Source organism: Heloderma suspectum, chromosome 2 (assembly GCF_057233095.1).
Source record: "Heloderma suspectum isolate Gila_16-S chromosome 2, 16-S_ref, whole genome shotgun sequence".
Lineage (NCBI taxonomy): Eukaryota > Metazoa > Chordata > Lepidosauria > Squamata > Helodermatidae > Heloderma > Heloderma suspectum.
Window position 1 is genome coordinate 166,320,732 of NC_139459.1, and position 18,303 is coordinate 166,339,034.

The following is an 18,303-nucleotide window of genomic DNA, read 5'->3' on the forward strand; positions in this document are numbered from 1 at the left end:
TAAGACTACTTCTTGCCGATGACTAGGGCAGCTCTGAGTGCGTTGATTATTCTTGTCTCCCCAGGGAAAATCCACAGAGGATATTCGATCTCTTCCTTGAAGCTGCCTGTCCAACATCTGCAGATGATGGTGAGTCTCAATCAGGGTGGGCAGAGGTACTTTTGAGGTGGGCTGTGTGTGAGGAAAAGCAAAAATTTGTGCATCAATGTGTCAGATTTTTTGTAGGCTCTGAGGTACCTCTAGTGGGATGTGTGTGAAAACATTCCCAGGTCAAAGATGAAGCCTCTTTTTTTCCAGCCCCATTGCTGTCGCATCCACGTCCCAGTCTGTATCTGCAGGGGCCAAAGGAATTAAAGGAAGGAAATAAAATGGGAGTAAAACAGGAAGGAAGAAGTCCAGTCTCCACATTAGGGATTGGCTTGAGGTTGTGTAAGAACATAAGGAGAGCCCTGTGGGATCAGACCCAAAGCCATCTACAACCTGGTGCCCTCAAAAGGTTTTGGACTACAACTCCCATAATCCCTGACCATTAGCCATTCTGGCTGGGGCTGATAGGAGTTGAAGCCTCAATCCTTTGGAGGGCATGAGGTTGGGGGCATCTTGTTTCCCACAGTGGCCAGTTTGATGCCATGGGAAGCCCAAAGCAGGACATGAGGACAACAGCTGTTGCCTGCTATTCCCTCAGCGTTTGGTATTCAAAGATATGCTGCCTCTAATCCTGGAGGCAGTATATAACCATCATGACTAATAGCTGTTGATAGCCTTTGCCTCCATGAATTTGTCTAATCCCCTTTTAAAGCTGACCAAGTTGGTGGCCATCTTGTGTGAGGCAAATTCCATTGTTTAACTATGTGCTGCATCAGGAAAGACTTCCTTTCATCTGTCCTGAATCTCCCAGCATTCAGCTTCATGAGATGACCCCACTGGGTTCTAGTACTGTGAGAAGGGGAGAAAACTTTCTCCCTATCCACTTTCTCCACACCATGTGTAATTTTATACACCTCTGTCATGCACCCTCCTTTTTCTGAAGGCTCTTCTTATGGTCATGTCTCATGATGGAAGTTAGTACAATTATGCACGGGGTGTAGAAAGTGGACAGAGATAATTTTTCTTCCCTCTCTCATAACAGCTGAATTCAGCATCATTTAGTGAAATTGACTGGTAGCAGATGCAGGAGAGAGAAAATGAAATGCTTCTTTCACCCAACAAAAAATTAACATGTGGGATTTGCTGCGACCGAGTGTGTTGATGGCCACTGGCTTAGTTGGCTTTCAAAGAGAATTAGACAAATTCATAGGGGGAGAGGTCTGTCAGTGGGAATAAGCCATGACAACTAAATAGAGCCTCCATGTTCAGAGGAAAAAAATATCTCAGTACCAGTTGCTGAGGAGCAAACAGCAGGAGAGGCCTGTGCCCTTGTGAGCTTCCCAGAAGCATTTGTCCAGCCAGTGATGGAAACAGGATGCCAGTCTAGAGCAGGGGAGTAGAACTGCTTTTAGCCCAAGGGCTGGATGCCATTTTGGAGAATCTCTCAGGGGCCGCATTCCAAATGTGGCCCCTGGTCCTGGGGTTCTACACCCCTGGACTAGAGGAACTGTTAGGCTGCAATCCTATACCCACCTACCTGGGAGTAAGCCCCACTGAAATCCATGCAGCTTAGTTTTGAATAGGTATTTATAGGATTGTGCAGTCAGCCTGATCCAACAGTTCTCTTCCTATGTTCAGTTCCATGTGTATGCAGTAAGTAAGGCCAACCCCAATCATATAAGCAGACTAGGTAACCACCTAAGGTGGCACTATTCAAGGGGCGTCTATGTATCTAGTTAAATGCCACATCCCCATTTGGCAGTACGTGGGATGAGCTGCTGGAGCTGATCTAGTCTACACGCATGCAGAAGCAGGAGGCATCATATGCCTCAAGTTTGTGTCCAATGCTATGCGCTCCTAAACCAGTGTTAAGGCTGTTCTGTTTTTAAATTGTACATAGAGCAGGAGTGCTTTTACTTTTCAAGGAATACAGGAAGTTGCCTTGTACCAAGTCAGACCCTTGGTCCATTTAGCCCAGTATTGTTGGCACTGATTAGCAGTGGCTCTTTGGGGTTTCAGGCAAGAGTCTTTCCTGACCCTACCTGGAGGTGCTGGGGATTAAACCTAGGACCTTCTGCATGCAATGCGGGTGCTGTATCACTGGCCCAAAGATCACAACGTGTATGCTCAGAGGCACTCTACCCTCCCTGCTAAAAGTTTCGAAAAAACGAAAACAGGGCAACCCAACATTTTAATTTGTCTAGATCAACCAGAAATGATTGCCAGTGTGGTGTAGTGGCTAGAGTGTTGGACTGGGAGTCAGGAGATCTGTGTTCTAGTCCCCACTCAGCTATGGGAGCTCACTGGGTGACTTTGGGCCAGTCACTGACTCTCAGCCCAATCCACCTCACAGGGTTGTTGTTGTGAGGATAAAATGGAGGAGGAGGAAGATTATGTACGCCGTCTTGGGTTCCTTAAGGAGGAAAAAAGGCGGGATATAATTGTAATAAATAAATAAATAATCCAGCCCAACAAATACATTGAGCCCCTTCCAGCCATCTGACATGAGTATGGCTGTCTTTCAAGTGTTGTAAGATAAGCATGGCATTTACAAAGTAAGGTGGAAGACTTGAAGCACAATCCTGAGTAAATTGTTGGGTGGTGATTGCTAGGGAGGTGTGTGCCTCGGTGGTCATTCATATGCCCACCTCCTGCCCTTGTCTTCTGCAGTCGCCCAAAGCTTGTATAAGGTAACCAGTCAGTATCCCCATCCATCTGGATCCCTTCCAGTTCCGTGTGCTCCAAGTCTGCCTGTTTAACAGCAACAGGGCGTAATTTCTGCACCCTCCTCCTCTGCATGGTTTTCTCCAGATGGCTCGAGGTGGTTGTTAAAAATAAGAAAAAGAGGGGAACTGCAAATCTCTGCTTAAGCTGTGCTACCCAGGGAAGCCAGCATGCATGCGAAACCTCTACCCGGGGACAGCATGAAGCTCTTTCATCACCTCCTGTCAGCCTCTCTCCTTCCTGTGTGTATATTGGTTAGTTTCTGAAACAGAGCGGCTGAGTCTCACACATGCCAGGAAGCCATGCCTGCCTCTAGCCTGGAAGCCTTGCTGTGAATGCCAACTGCAACAGGGCTGAGGCTGCTCAGTGGCAAGGGAAATGTGCAAACAAACTCGGAGCAGAGGCACTCTCTGTTGTCACTGTTGTTACTCTCCATGCCCTGAGCACTAGGACTGAAAATGAGCACTGTTGATTCGTGGCTCAAATTAAACTCTTTGTTTTGCAAGAGTTAATCAAGGTGCTAGACCTCATGGTTGTCCATATTGAGTATTCTTGTTCTAGATTTTCTTGTGATGAGTTTCTGTAACACAGAAGATGGAAGAGGAACTATACAGTTTCCAGCATTTCACAGATAAAGATAGGGAAACCTATGCTTTTGTAATATCCTGTTCTCACACCGAGGATCACACTACCTGTGTTGCACCCTCAGTGCACATTACTGAAGTCTCTTCTTTGCCTGCTGTATCCACTGTATACTTTTTACCTTGCAAAAACCAGTCCTATGGTGGCTTCTGGAAAAAAGGGACATTAGTAAACTGACCATTACCAGTTCCTTAGAAAACATTTAATGTAATATTTAATCTGACTATGGATCCTAGTGTACTTATTATAGATAGCAGCAACTCAACCAGCAACATTTATTTATACTATCTGAGTAGGCAGTTATGGAGGGAATGGAACTACATTATTGGGACTACAGAAACTGTTCACCATCCATCTCCTAACTATACCATTATATGGTATTGTTCGATTAATACATCACCCTATTGAGAAATACCCAAACCCTGTAATCTCTTAAGAGTTTTATTCCTTAAGTTCCATTATGGAATAAAAATTGAGAAGGTCAGATTTTTTGTCCAACTACCCCAGTATTGTTTACCCTGACTGGCTGCCATTGTCCAAGGTCTCCGATAGAGAAGGGTCTTTTCCATCACCTACTATGGGGTCCTTTCAACTGGAGGTGCTGGGGATTGAACCTGGGATCCTCTGCATGGAAAGCAGTTGTTCTACCACTGAGCTATGGATTGCCCCTCACAGGGAAGCAGTGTGCTGGCATTGTGTGCCCATGGGTGTGCATTTACCTGCACTGTTGTCAAGAGGCATCCACCCAGGAGAAGGGGCTGCAGTCGAAACAACTTGGTGCAGGTCTGGGCATAATTACAATGCTTTAAAAAAGGCTTTCCCAATGTCTCCCCAAAAGGAAAAAGAAAAAACCAGGGATGAATCAGAAATTATATTTTAAAAGGGACAGGTGCCAGGAAATAGGGCCTGCCCCTATTCAGTGAGGACAGTTGAAGCATTCAAATTCTATAGAAGTGGGCCTGTGCTCATCAACAGCTAAACCAGGGAGGCAGAACCTCTTTCAGCCTGAGGGCCAAATTCAGTTTTGGGGAAGCTTTTGGGGACCACATTCTAGTGGTGAGCAGGACCAATGGGAAAAGGGGGTGGGGCCAACATACCAAAAAGAGCCAAAATACCAGCGTATTTTAGCTTAAAGCTCTTATTGTCAGTCACAGCCTTAGGAAAGGCATTTCAACCTTTTAGAATGGGGAAAAAACCTGCACAAAAGTCAGGAAACTACCAAACAATTGGCAACGGAGAGAAAGGGGTGGGCCCAGGGGAAGGGGGTGTGACCTTTGGGGAAACCCCAGTGGGCTGGACTGCGACCCCAAGTAGAACAGATTTAGCCCACAGGCCTGTGGTTCAGCGCCCTTGAGTTAAAACATCCACTCTAGGAGGGAAATGAAGTGCAGTGGCAATCAGGATGATGCCTGTGGCCTGTCCCGAGTGAACTCTGCTTCCATGCAAAGCCGTTTGAAAGGGAAAATGTTTGTGTTCTGTCCGCTCACCTCTGATCTCTTTCTCTATGCAGATCCTCAAGTGCTTAGACAGTTCCCTCTGGAGTTCGATGATCAGGTCTGTCCTCCTTTGCAAAGTTGCTGCCCAACTCCACCACCCTCAGTCCTAAACCCGCTGCAAGCATGTGCTAGAGTTGCCACATTTCTTTTCTGCCTCTCCTCCTGTGGCTTTAAAAAATAACCCACCACACAGGCACAACAAAGTAAGTCAGAATTCCAGAGAATTCTGGCATAGCGTGAATGAGCTGCTGCTAGTGCAGCCTTCCCCAAACTGGCGCCATCCAGATCTGTTGGATTACAACTCCCATAATCCCCCAGTTAACATGGCATCTGGAAGGATGAGGTTGGGGAAGGCTGTACTAGTGCATGCAGCTCATTTGTTCCTACTTAGGAACGTCAGCAGAAGTGGCTGAACTAACCAGAAATAGAATGCTGAATGTGTTGTCCATCCTGGCTTATTGCTCCCAAAGAAGCTAGGATGTGCAAATCCAGAACAAACCCTGGTTTGCAATCCTAGCTTGTAAGGGGTGCAACAAGCCAGGATTCCTTGTTTGGGCATCCCAGTAAGCTTTCTATTTCTGGTGAGATTTTGCCGGCACCCTTAGCCTTAGATTGTTGCTGGGCAAATCGTGATTCCACCTCCTTGGAATTCAGAGTTATTCAATAGAAATAATTAGCACAGCCTTATAAGCATGCAAAAATTAGAGCAGAGGACAGGAAGGCCTGGCGTGCTGTGGTCCATGGGGTCAGGAAGAGTCGGACACGACTTAACGACTGAACAACAATGTTTTTAAACCAGCCTGCTAAGAAGATAATAGCCTGGAAATGCAGGATACTAGCCTATTGGTTAAAAAAATGCCTTCTGCCAGGCAGGCTCTCAGGGGAGTGATGGAGCTGACTGACCAACAGGCTTCCCTTCCTCTGCGGCCAGCACAGAAACCGAGTGGACTGACAGAGGAGGGAAAGAGATCTGTCCCTCCACTGCCAGTCTGCTCACACCTTGTCACCTGTGGCTACCACAAAAGGCTTATGCCAGAATAAATGTTTTAGTCTTTAAGGTGCCATGAGACCCTTTGTCATTTTTGCTGCTATAGACTAGCATGCCGTATCCAGACCCTCTAGATATTGCTACCAGGTAAGCTGTTAAATAAAAGGCTGCAGTAACAACACTGAATGAAGTAAGATAAAATGTGTTGCATGATGGAGAGGAGAGAACTTAGAGGAGGGAATGGAGGATCTGGAAAGAGCAGAAAACAGTCCCAGGCATTCCTGCATCCCCCAGCATATGGACTGGCAGGTAGGGACACACACCTTATAAGCAATAGGAAAAGAAACCTTCCCACCCTAGCCTTGATGAATCCTTCAACCTTGGTGAGTCCTTGTTGCCATTCATTTAGCAAAAGAGGCTGCAGCTCTTATTCGGTACATACTTACCTGGGACTAAGTCCCACTGAACTGAATGGGAATTATTACTGCTATTACTATTTATTACATTACTATACCACCCAATAGCCAAAGCTCTCTGGCCAGTTTACAAAAGATTAAACCTTAAAAATACAATATAAAACAGCATATAAAAACTATTTCCATACAAAACAATTTACAACACTCAGCAACAAACATCCCAGGACCGTTTAAAAACCTTGTCAAATGCCTGGGAGTAGAGGAAAATCTTAACCTGGTGCTGGAAAGATGCCAATGTTGGCACCAGGCAGACCTCAGTTGGGAGAGTGTTTCACAGACGAAGGGCCCCACCGAGAAGGCACTCTCCCTTGTTGCAACCCTCCGAACCTACCTCAGAAGAGGCACCTGAAAGAGGGCCTCAGATGATGATTGTAGTGTATGGTTAGGTTCCAAGTAGAAGTAAGGATTGTACTGTAAGTGCATGTTATTATATATATGCACAAGGGTTTTCCTCGCCAGCCAAAGTCTTTTTCCAAGTGCCTGTGTGGGTGACTGATCTGTTCAGGCTAATATATGACTCCTGCAATAACCAAGATCCCATTTCTCTTCTTCTAGGAATCCATACAGATGCTCCCCAGATTTTGCTTCCCCTTTGATATAGAAAGGTATGCAATCACCTGCAAGAATGGGGGCTCCCCCAAATACACACATACACCTATTGCAACTTAAGGTTGCCAACTTTTCATCCAGCCACTTCAGCTGTGCCTTTAACAGAGATCTGGTGAGCAGACCTCTGTGCAATGAAAAGCATTGCTTGCTGAGATCTGCAGATCAAATTGCTGTTAAAGGCACAAGAGCTTGTCAGCCTGGGTTTTCTTTTCCTGGTCATTTGGAAACCCTCAGCAAGCCACCCCACTCAAAGCATCTCTATCATCATAGAATCATAGAATAGTAGGGTTGGAAGGGGCCTACAAGGCCATCAAGTCCAACCCCCATGTTAACAGCTTCTCCTACCTGTTTTCTAAGAGCTGGGAACAGAACCCTAGAGACTGGGATTTGTCCCTTTTTAATAAGACCCCTTTGTGCAACGCTACTCATTTTCTAGATCTGGACCTGCAGAATTCTACCCTAACATGGGGATGCTCTTCACTATGGAATTCTTGTCCTCTTTCCAAGTGTGACTAACCACTTCTCTTCCTGCCCCACACCCCCTCATAGGCTCATGAGTTCACAAATGCAGGTACATCACTTGATTTCTTCATGTGATTATGCACCACCTGATATTTCACAGCTGAACATGTGAACTGCTTACAATGGAACATTCTGTGTTTGGGGGTTATATAAAACATCTGTCTGTGATGGCTCTTTCATGCATGAAAGTCTTAACTTGACGTTATCAAGTAATATGTACACGTGGACAAAGGATGAAATCCAACTTTCACTTGCGCAACAACACTTCCTTTCTCCCACCCATCCTGGGCCACCTGAAAATCTGTTCTGGAGGGGAGGGGGAATCACCTCCCCCTTCCCTGTTCTGCTGACAGAAGCCGTTCCACCAGCAAGAGCACCTAATTGGATACTACCCATAGTCCTAAGCCTTTGCAGCAAAGGATTAATTAGATGTTCCCTTTGTAAGAGGAGAAATAGGTTAAATCAGATAGTGAAAATGAAAATGTGACGAAACCAGTGGGGGAGCATTTTAGTCTCCCAGGATGATCTGGTCCTGATCTTAAAGTAGTAATTCCTAAAGAATAAATTAAATAAAGGCTCACCTTGAGCTTAAAGTACGGATGCCACCGTGCCTCTGCATGACTCACTGGGCTCTTGTCTCCTTCCAATCCCTCTCTACTGGAAGTAGCTAGTTCTGCTGTGTCTGCATCTGGTGTGATTGAATGATCTGATCACTCCTTTCAGAACAAAGAACTTTCAGCAGTCAACAGAGGATGCTTCCTGTATCTCTGATGAGTCACTGTTCTGGCTTGTCTCCTCCACTCAGGGAGGTACAACCTGAATACAATTAAGGAGTCGTGGGGGAAGGCTTTTCTTGGGGAGGGCTTTCTTAGTCTTACACAGGCTAAAAGTAAATGACTAGTGCCCACTGATAGCCTTATCCCATATGAATTAATCTAATCCCCTTTTAAAGCTGTCTAAACTGGTGGTGATCAGTACAACTTGTGGTAGCAAATTCCGTAGTTTAACAGTATGCCATGTGAAGAAGTCCTTCCTTTTATCTGTCCTGAATCTCTCACCTTTCAGTTTAATGGGATGACCCTAGGTTCTGGTATTATGAGAAAGAGAGAAAAGGGTCTCTTATCTACTTTCTCCACACCATGCATAATTCTATAAACTTCTGTCATATCCCCCCCTTCCTCACCATTTGTGGTCTGTGTAAACATGATGCACATCTACTGCTGTCCCTTTCTTTTGGCCCCATTATGTAGAATGGTATTCCTACTCTGCATTCATATGTGTATATATTCCAGTACCAACTTACGTGACTCCTTTGTGCACCTGACAAAGTGGGCTGTTGCCCCCAACAACATATACCATAAGAAACTTCTTAGCCTTTAACAAATTAAAGGATTTTGTTGTTGTTGTTTTAGCTGATTTGTTGTATTCTCCCCCAGCCCCTGATCACCTCTTTTACACTGTTCTCCCTTTCCTATTAAGGGTTAAGGAGAGCCCGGCAGTCCAACACTTCACTTTCGCACTCACCGACATGGAGGGGAAGCAGCGCTTTGGCTTCTGCCGACTGGCCATAGGCTTCCGTACCTGCCTGTGCATCCTCAGGTAGGATAGTTCACTCTTGCTTAGCCTTCTCTCATCTCTCTCACAGGTGGGATTTATCACTTCGCCCGGTGACGTTCTGGGAACTGGGCATTGAGGCAAAGGCCTGCAAGTCTCTGCTGCTTTCAGGGCGGACTCCTGCTGGCTAAACGTATGCTGTGAATCAGAGCAGCTGAGCTAGTACCAGGCAGAAGGGATGTGGAAGGTTGCTCTGAAAAAACAGAGGGCAGCAAGAACACCCAGATCCACAAAAAAGATCTTTATTTGTGCTGAGTACAAAATAATAGGAACCATTTCAGAAAATAAATCACAAGCAATAACACTTCGCATTTATATAGCGGCTAGGATATCTATTATATTTTATACTGTATTTTCTGATGTATTTTGTGGTTTTAATTTTGTGAACCGCCCTGAGAGCTTTGGCTGTTGGGTGGTATAAAAATGAAATAAATACATAAATAAGACAACTGAGGTGCTCCTTGTTTGAATGCTGTGAACTCGGTAAGGGCCCCTCCGCAAGCCACTCTCAACCCTCCCATCTGCAGTATGGGATAATAATACTGACCAACCTTATATGATTGTGGTAAGGATTACAAAATAACCTAGGCAAAGTGCTTCGAACATGTGATGTGCTGAGTATTATCCTTGCAATAGCCCCGTAAGGTAAAGCAGAACTATAGACAGAGGCTGACAGAGAGAATTTCTTGCTAAAGGCCCCCTAGCAGCAGAGGTGAGATTTGAATTAGGCACCTCCAGGTTCATAGCTTAGGCTGCAGTCCTATACAAACTTGCCTGGGAGTAAGTCCTATTAAACTCAGTGGGACTTACATCTGAGTAGATGTGCATAGTATTGCACTCTTATGGCTGCAGCCCTATGCATATTTAGGCAGAAAATGACCCACAACTCCCAGCATGCCCCAGCCAGCCATGCTGGTGGCTTTTTAGATTTTGTGGGGATAGAGGTTGATTTCATTGCCTTGTTCTTTACTACGAACTGTACAGAGAAAGTCCTTCCAGGTGTAATTCCCCCCCTACACAGGCACATGGGCACACAGATTGTCTGCCCCTTCCCCTCACTCCACTTTTGAACCCAGGTGATGATTAGAAGTTTGACTAGCTAGAGGTGCAGACAAGGAGAAGGCGTTGTGGAAGTCTGTTGCCACTGAGCCACCCACGTGCCTCTCCAGTGCTTGCAGGAGGGCTCCACTGCACTCCCCCATTGAATCTCATTCCTCTAACAGAATAGCTCATCAGACACTCTGGTTTCAAAGGAGCACCTGTCTCCTCTGTTGCTGGCATAGGACCATCATATAGCAACAGCTCCTTGTGCTGGATCTTGCTCTTCAGTTCTTTTCCTCCTCTGTTTCTCCATAAAGGGATAGAGCCCTTTCCCGCCCAGTCTAGACCTTTGGTCAGTGTATCTGGCCTTCTTTCACTCTGAAAATGTCACAGCACATTTAGCTGTGAAGGGAGTGGTGACAACCATAATCCATGGGGGGGCAGGGGGGGAGATTAGTCTGTGTAGCCCAGGATTGTCTTCTGCAGCTTGCAGCAGCTCTGCCACATAGGGGCTTTTCCTAGCCCCGCTGTGTGCGATGGTGCCAGGGAATGAAGCTGGAGCCTTATACATACAAACCACACGCCTCTACCGCTGCCTTTAAACTGGAACGTCTGTGTTCAGAGGCAGTAGGAACATACAGCGTTACCTTATACATCAGGGGTGTGCAGCCTTTTCAGTCCCAAGGGCCGCATCAGATGCCTGTGGAGTCAGACAGTGGATCTGTCGAAGGCCAGCACTGATTCCTCGGACTAGCAGTGGCTGTTTAGAGTCTTCCCCAGCCCTTGCCTCCTGGGATCCTTTTAACTGGAGATGGCAGGGATTGTACAGGAAACATTCTGCAGACAAAGCAAGAGGTTGCAATCAGTTGGTCCCCTGATGCTGTTGCTTGTTTTGACAGTTACTTGCCCTGGTTTGAAGTTTTCTACAAGATCCTGAACTACGTTGCAGACAACTTAGCCAAGGAGCAGGTGAGGGCAGGAATTCTGGGTCCATTTCAGGCTTGATTCCTACTCCTCATTTTTTTTTTCATTTAAAGATTCAACCTCTGACTTTATCTTCACCACCAGATTGCCGAGCTGGATGAGTTCTTAGCGGCACTCTATATCCACCCTGTGCCTAACCTCAGCAGCCCCATCAGCCTTGAATTTGTAAGTATTCACCTCTCTAACATGGAGCAGATGTAAAAGTCTGAAGACACCCTCAGTTTTGGGTAGGGGTACCACCATCTTTTGCAATAAGGGAATCTTTTCCTGACACTGGGTAGAATCCAGTACCACTGCTGTGCTAGTGGGAATAATCGCTACTGCAACAGGAAGCAACCACTGGCTAGCGCACCTAAAAACTAGCCAAAACTACAGCTTCTGGAATCCGACAAGTCAGCAGAGCTTGCAGTAGTTTTGGCTAGTTTCCTGGGTCGTGCTTGATTCCAGTTGTGCTACAGGTCTTTCCTACTATCTCATTGTGTTTAGCGCTGGTGGATTGCAAGCATTGGATACTGCCCAGTGCCTTTAAAGATCTGTGTGGGAAACTCCCATTTAACAGGGGCAGCTCTTCCTTACACAGAGTTGGAGTGATGGAGGAGAGTTGCATTCCAGAACAAATACCTGCTCTAGCAAAAAGGCAAGGGTGGGACCCAGACTCCACACTAAATGCTTTGCTTTTGTCATGTAGGGTTTGGAAAATGTAAATAGCATCAGCTGTGTGTGTGACAATTAACAGGATCACTGTAGAGGTGGGGGAGAACAAGGATGGCAGAATTTAACTCTTTCTTTCCATGCTGTGGTCCTGCGAAAAATCCCTCCTCTGAAGCAGGGAATTTGCATTGTTGCCCATGGGGAGGGGTTTCCTCCCAGTGCAAATCCATGGAAGGAAAGGGTTAAATTTTCCCTCCACGCTTGTGATCCTGATAATGATCGATATCTACATTTTTAAAAACATCTGGGTATCATCAAGGGCTGTTGCTAATGTTCTTTTTATATATAATGCCTTTAGATTATGCAGAAGTGGAAAGGAGTGCAGTGAGGGGTGTTTTGTTTTTAAAAAAACAAGCTTTGTTTACAGTATTTTATACTCTCAAAAGTATTTTAAGAAATACCTGGAATAGTTTTGAAAGCTCAAGTATATTACTGAAAAACAAAAAATGGAAACAATACCTCACCCTGTCTACCTTTATTAAATGTGCTGTGCCCTCCTGGGTCTCTGGCTTGGAGAGTCAGTCACATCTTTCTGAGTTCCTTTTTCACCACTTCTTGCTGTCCTCTAAGGACCCAAAGATGACCAAATTGAAAATTTCCACGGAGAACAATCTGAACAGACAAGACAAGAACCAAGATCTGAATCCTGGGACAGCAGTGGTAAGCCAGATGTCCAGTGTATGTATGCTGGCTAACTCAATGGCCCTTGACTATCTAGTCTTTCCTCCACTTGGCCATGTGATGTCCAGGTGATATAATTGCTGCCTTTAAGGAACTAGCACCTGGTATTGAATGGGCTCTACCACTCTAAACTCCAGGTGGGAGAAATCTATTTTTTTTAATGCTCGTCCTGTGTATATCTATCTATCTATAAGTGAGGAAGTAGTACGTTGGTGAGGAAGGTTCTAGTTTAGCTTACTCATTGCTATTCTAGTACTCTACTTGCAAAGAATTGCTTTTTTTTTCTTTTCTTTACATATGGGAGCATTTTTTTAAATGGTTTTTCCTTACCTGCAGTAGGTGGTGCAGCTCATGATTTACCAGCTGCTATTGTCCTGGAGGGGTGGGGTGCCTGTATCATGCCTTTAATTCCTCTATCCTCCCCAGTAAATAGTGTGGGATGGGGTTTTAAATTGGGGAAACAGTGCACGGAGGAAAGGGTTAAACATCCCCAGTCCCCATATTGTTTCCCTGATCAAATTTAGCACCTCCACCCCACAGCTGCATTTAATTTTTCAAGGAAGTTGAGAGATCAGTCATGAAACTCCTGGTGTAACCTGTTGTTTGGCCTTAATGAATATGACCAGCCAGTTCTGGCCACTAATATAGGTTGCTCAGATTACCACCAATGCTAACTTTGCTTCACCAATTCCTCTTCTGGCCTGAGCAGATTGTCACCATTTGTCCTTTGTTCCAGGCTTATTTCATTGCTCCCGACCATGGCAAACTGCCCACCATCCCTGAAAATGTAAGCCACAGGGGTCCTGTCTTAAAGCTTTGGGATACGGGCGGGAGGTAGAGGTCTGGATGAGCCAGTGTTAACTTTTCTCATGTGAAGCTGCAAAGAATGGGGTGAGAAAGGACACCCCTTGGTAGCACTATATAGACTTCAAATGTGGGGGGGAGCAATGTATTGCTGAGGGCACTTCCCCAAGAGAGGGAGAGGTATCCAGTGGACAGTGGTAGTGCAAGGGAAGTGTCTTGTGCAGTTGGGTGTCATGCAGCATCAGGGGCGAAGAGGGGTCTGTAAAGCATTGTGGGAAGAAGGAAAACAGAGCAGCAATAATCAGAGTTGCTGTATTTCTGTGGCCAGGCTGCTGCTGTGCTTTTAACAGCTGCATGACAGGCAGCAGTGCAAGGGCTGAGCCTGTTCCTGGCAGAGAGATGCAGGGGAAGGGAGCGCAGGTCAGTGAGCACAGGCTCTGCATGCAGAAGGCCCTGGATCTGATCCCTGGTGTCTCCAGTTAAGAAGATCGGGTAGCACAGGGGTGGGTAACCCATGGGCTGCCTGTGGCCCTCCATCGCCCTTTGTCTGGCCTGCTAAGGCCTGGGATGCCCATGTTCCCCTGCAGCCCAGCTGATCAGCTGCAGGGACGAGGGCTGTTCTGGTGCTGTTATCGGGGTTGCTGGGATAGGGGAAGAGACTTTTGCTTCCTCCTCAGCAATGCCGGTGCAGCCAAGAACACTGCTTCCCCGCCTCTAATGGCGGCAGGGAAACAGTGAGCCTGACTTGTGTTGCTGGGTGATGAGGGAAGCTTTAACCTTCACATCCTCAGGTGATGCCAGCACTGCCAAGATCACTTGTGCATTTAAAGCTCTCCGTCTATATGCATCGAAAAGTAGGTGCAAGGAAGAGTTTGTGTGTAGGTGTGCATGTGTGCGGACCTGACCTGGCCTTGCACGCAGCCCACAAGGCCAAAAAAGGTTGCCTACCCCTGAGGTTGTAGGTGATGGGGAAGACACTGGCATGCTGCTCCTGCAGAGTAGACCATGTTGGGCTAGGTGGACCCAGTGGGGTCTAACTTAGTATAGGGCAGCTTCCTATATTTCTAGTAATGGGAAAGCTTTCGCTGGGCCTTTCCTACTGTCATGTTGCTCTTAGGGTGCTTCTAGACCAAGGCTGTGTAACTTGTGGCCCTCCAGGTTTTTTTGGCCAAGAACTCCCATCCTCCTTCGCCATTAACTATGCTGGCTTGGGCTGATGGAGATCATAGGCCAAAATATCTGGAAGGTCACAAGTTAAGAACATGAGGAGCCATGCTGATCCAGCCATGCTGGAACAGACCAGTGGTTCATCTAGTCCAGCATTCTGTTCACACAGTGGCCAACCTGCTGCCCACGGGAAACCCACAAGCAGGACATGAGAGCAAGAACGCTCTCCTGCTCATATTCCCCAGCAACTGGTGTACATAGGCATACTGCATCTGATACTGGAGGTAGTACATAGCCCAGGACTAGCAGCCATTGATAGCCTTCCCCTCCATGAATTTGTCAAGCCCCCTTTTAAGGCCATCCAAATTGGTGGCCATCACTGCATCTCGTGGAAGTGAATTCCATCAGTTAACTGTATTCTATGTGAAGAAGTACTTCCTTTTATCTGTCCTGAATCTCCCACCAATCAGCTTCATGTGATGACCCCGGGTTCTAGAGTTATGTAGGGATGTTAGAGAATTCCGCCATGGACTCCAATGAGTCCTTTAGAATGAATTCTTCAGAATCCAGCCCCGCGGAGTCTGTGGCGGAGCGGACCACCCACCTCCACCACCCCGTGAAGTTGCCCTGGAACGGTTCCTACCTGCCACTGGCTGGGTCCAGGCCATCTGCTGCCGGTCTGCGGAAGAAAATGGCGTCCAGCGTAGTGGACGCCATTTACGTCCCTTCTTTTTGCCGTGATAGGCTACATAAATATTTACGTTGTTCTGTGTTCTAAATCTTTACGTAGCCCATCACGGCAAAGAGCAGGGATACAAATAGCGTCTGCTACGCCATTTGTGTCCCTGCTGTTTGCCGTAATAGGCTACGTAAATCTTTTTACGGCAAATAGCAGGGACGCAAATAGTGTCCGCTATGCCATTTGCGTCCCTGCTCTTTGCCATGATAGGCTACATAAAGATTTACATAGCCTATCATGGCAAAGAGCAGGGACGCAAATGGCGTCTGCTACGCCAGACGCCATTTGCGTCTGCAGACTGGCAGCAGATGGAAGTCTGCCAGCGGCTGGAGCTGGCCGGCAGCACCATGGACTTGCTGCAGAGTGGAGCTGGCCGGCAAGGATTCTGGGGGGGAGGGAGGGATTGCTGGATGCCCCGCGGACTCCAGGTAAGGGGGTTTCGTACATCCCTAGAGTTATGAGAGAGGGAGAAGTTGCCCAGCCCTGGTCTAAACAGAGGCCTCCTAGCGAGACCAATTGGAAGGTCTTGTGCAGCTGTTCTGTTTTATTTTTCCTTAATGGATTTCTACGATAAGAAAAAGGATGGAAGAAGTGGGAAAAAGGAGGGTTACAAATGGAAGACAATGATGTGGAATTCCATGAATGAGGCAGGGTGATGATGCTGTAAAAGCCTTGCCTGGAGGTGCCCTGAAAGACACAGGAGCCTGTCCATAATAAATAGGTGGCAGGAATGCAGTGAAGGAGCGGGTGTGTGTGTGTGTGTGCACTGTATTGCCATGGGTGAAAGCAGAATACAGCAGAAACCGGGAGGGGGCAGGTTGGGGTGCATTGTGCCAAGTCTGCATTGGAGAGCCTACCTAGATCTTGGCTGTTCCCCTCAGAGAAACCTGACCGAGTTTGTTGTGGCCGTGGACGTGAACAACATGCTGCATCTGTATGCGAGCCTGCTCCACGAGCGACGGATCCTGCTCACCACCAGCAAGCTTAGCACGGTGAGGGCCAGGCGATCCGGGAGGGGGGGTGTTAAAGAGGGGGGAAGCCGCCAGGTCTCCTGAGGCACAGACCCTGAAACGCAAGGGGGCAGGGCTTGGGAGAGCAGGGGCTGCCTCTGTTCTTTCTTTCTAGCTGGGGCATGCTGGGAGTTGTAGGACGTTTTTCTGTCTAAACATGCCTAGGATTGTGCCCTTAGTGGCTAAGAAACTGAAGTACAGATCTGGGGGGCTTCCAGATGGAGGCCGCCTGGTGCTATCAATCAGGAGGCCTTGTGCAGTGATTCTGCCCGTCTCCTTAATGGATTTTCTGCAGCAAGAAAAAAGGCAGAAGAAGCCATGTGAAAACCCAGGAGGGTTACGAATGGAAAGCGGCGATATCTGGACCTCCCCTAAAATTCTGTGAATGAGGCAGAACGATGGTGTGGTAACGGCCTCATCTGGAAGCATGGCAGAAGGTCCCTGGTTCAAATCTTGCCTCTGGCATGAACTCACTAGAGAGCCTTAGGCAAGCCACTCTTCTCTCACCCTCAGTCCCCCATTTGCGATAGACAATAACACTCGCTTACTGTACAGGTTTGTTGGATGGATTACAACAAGATACAGTCTGTGACGCTCTTTTAAGACTGCAAAGCACCGTATCAGTGCCAGCTGTTGTTCTTGTTCTCCCCACCCCCTGCACCTGTGGCTCCAGCCTGCCGCCTTGCCCAGCTTCCAAGTGGGGTCGGTGTGATCTAACCAGCGGCCTGCCTCTGTCTCCCTGCAGCTCACCGCCTGTGTGCAGGCCTCCTCCTCCATGTTGTACCCCATGCATTGGCAGCACATCTACATCCCTGCGTTGCCCTCGCACCTCCTTGACTACTGCTGGTGAGCACTTTGCATTTCCTCCTTGGAAGCTGGGGTCCTGTGCTGAGCGGGAGTAAAACCTGGAAGCTGTTGCGGGCGGGGGGCATCCCAGGAAGCTGGAGGCAGGTGAGGGTGTGCTGGCGGGGAGAGCTGTGAGGACAGGAGGAGGCAAAGAAGCTTGCCTGTGCTGTTGGTGCTCCCCAGAAGGGCCAAAGGAGGCTAGTCTTTGCATTTAACATACAGATGTTTTCAAAGTGCAAAAAGCATTGCAGCAGCTGATGATTATCTGCATCACAGCAGGCCTGGGCTGGGAATGTAGCCTTTTCCTCCTGTGCTGTGATTTGTTGTTGTTCAGTCGTTCAGTCGTGTCCGACTCTTCGTGACCCCATGGACCATAGCACGCCAGGCCTTCCTGTCCTGCGCTCTCTCCCGGAGCGTGCTCAAGTTCATATTCATTGCATCCGTGATGCTATCTAGCCATCTCATCCTCTGCCGTCCCTTTCTCCTTTTGCCTTCAGTCTTTCCCAGCATCAGGGTCTTTTCCAGGGAGTTTTCTCTTCGCATTAGGTGGCCAAAATATTTGAGCTTCAGCTTCATTATCTGTCCTTCCAATGAGCACTCAGGGTTGATTTCCTTTAGGATGGACTGATTTGACCTCCTTGCAGTCCAGGGGACTCGTAAGAGTCTTCTCCAGCACCACAGTTCGAAAGCATCAATTCTTCGGCGCTCAGCCTTCCTTATAGTCCAGCTCTCACAGCCATACATTACTACTGGGAAAACCATAGCTTTGATTAGACGGACCTTTGTCGGCAAGGTGATGTCTCTGCTTCTTACTATGCTGTCTAGGTTGGCCGTAGCTTTCCTCCCAAGGAGCAAGCGTCTTTGAATTTCATGGCTACAGTCACCGTCTGCAGTGATCTTGGAGCCCAAGAAAGTAAAATCTGTCACTGCTTCCATTTCTTCCCCTTCTATATGCCAGGAAGTGATGGGGCCAGATGCCATGATCTTCGTTTTTTTAATGTGGAGTTTCAAACCAGCTTTTGCACTCTCCTCTTTCACCCTCAACAAGAGGCTCTTTAGATCCTCTTCGCTTTCTGCCATTAGGGTGGTATCGTCTGCATATCGGAGGTTATTGATAATTCTCCCAGCAATCTTAATTCCGACCTCTGATTCATCCAACCCG

General features: G+C 47.3%; 1 protein-coding gene across 2 annotated transcripts in view; it reads left to right on the forward strand.

Moving 5' to 3' along the window:
- Positions 1-18,303, forward strand: part of DENND1C (DENN domain containing 1C) — a 46,857-nt gene that overhangs the window by 2,824 nt on the left and 25,730 nt on the right. For both annotated transcript variants that reach the window (XM_084835758.1, XM_084835759.1), the window contains exons 2-11: positions 65-129; positions 4,964-5,007; positions 6,969-7,018; positions 9,024-9,143; positions 11,099-11,168; positions 11,268-11,348; positions 12,465-12,554; positions 13,312-13,362; positions 16,167-16,277; positions 17,041-17,141. In XM_084835758.1, coding sequence (XP_084691884.1) covers positions 65-129; positions 4,964-5,007; positions 6,969-7,018; positions 9,024-9,143; positions 11,099-11,168; positions 11,268-11,348; positions 12,465-12,554; positions 13,312-13,362; positions 16,167-16,277; positions 17,041-17,141 — 783 coding nt within the window. The remainder of the gene's footprint in view (positions 1-64; positions 130-4,963; positions 5,008-6,968; positions 7,019-9,023; positions 9,144-11,098; positions 11,169-11,267; positions 11,349-12,464; positions 12,555-13,311; positions 13,363-16,166; positions 16,278-17,040; positions 17,142-18,303) is intronic.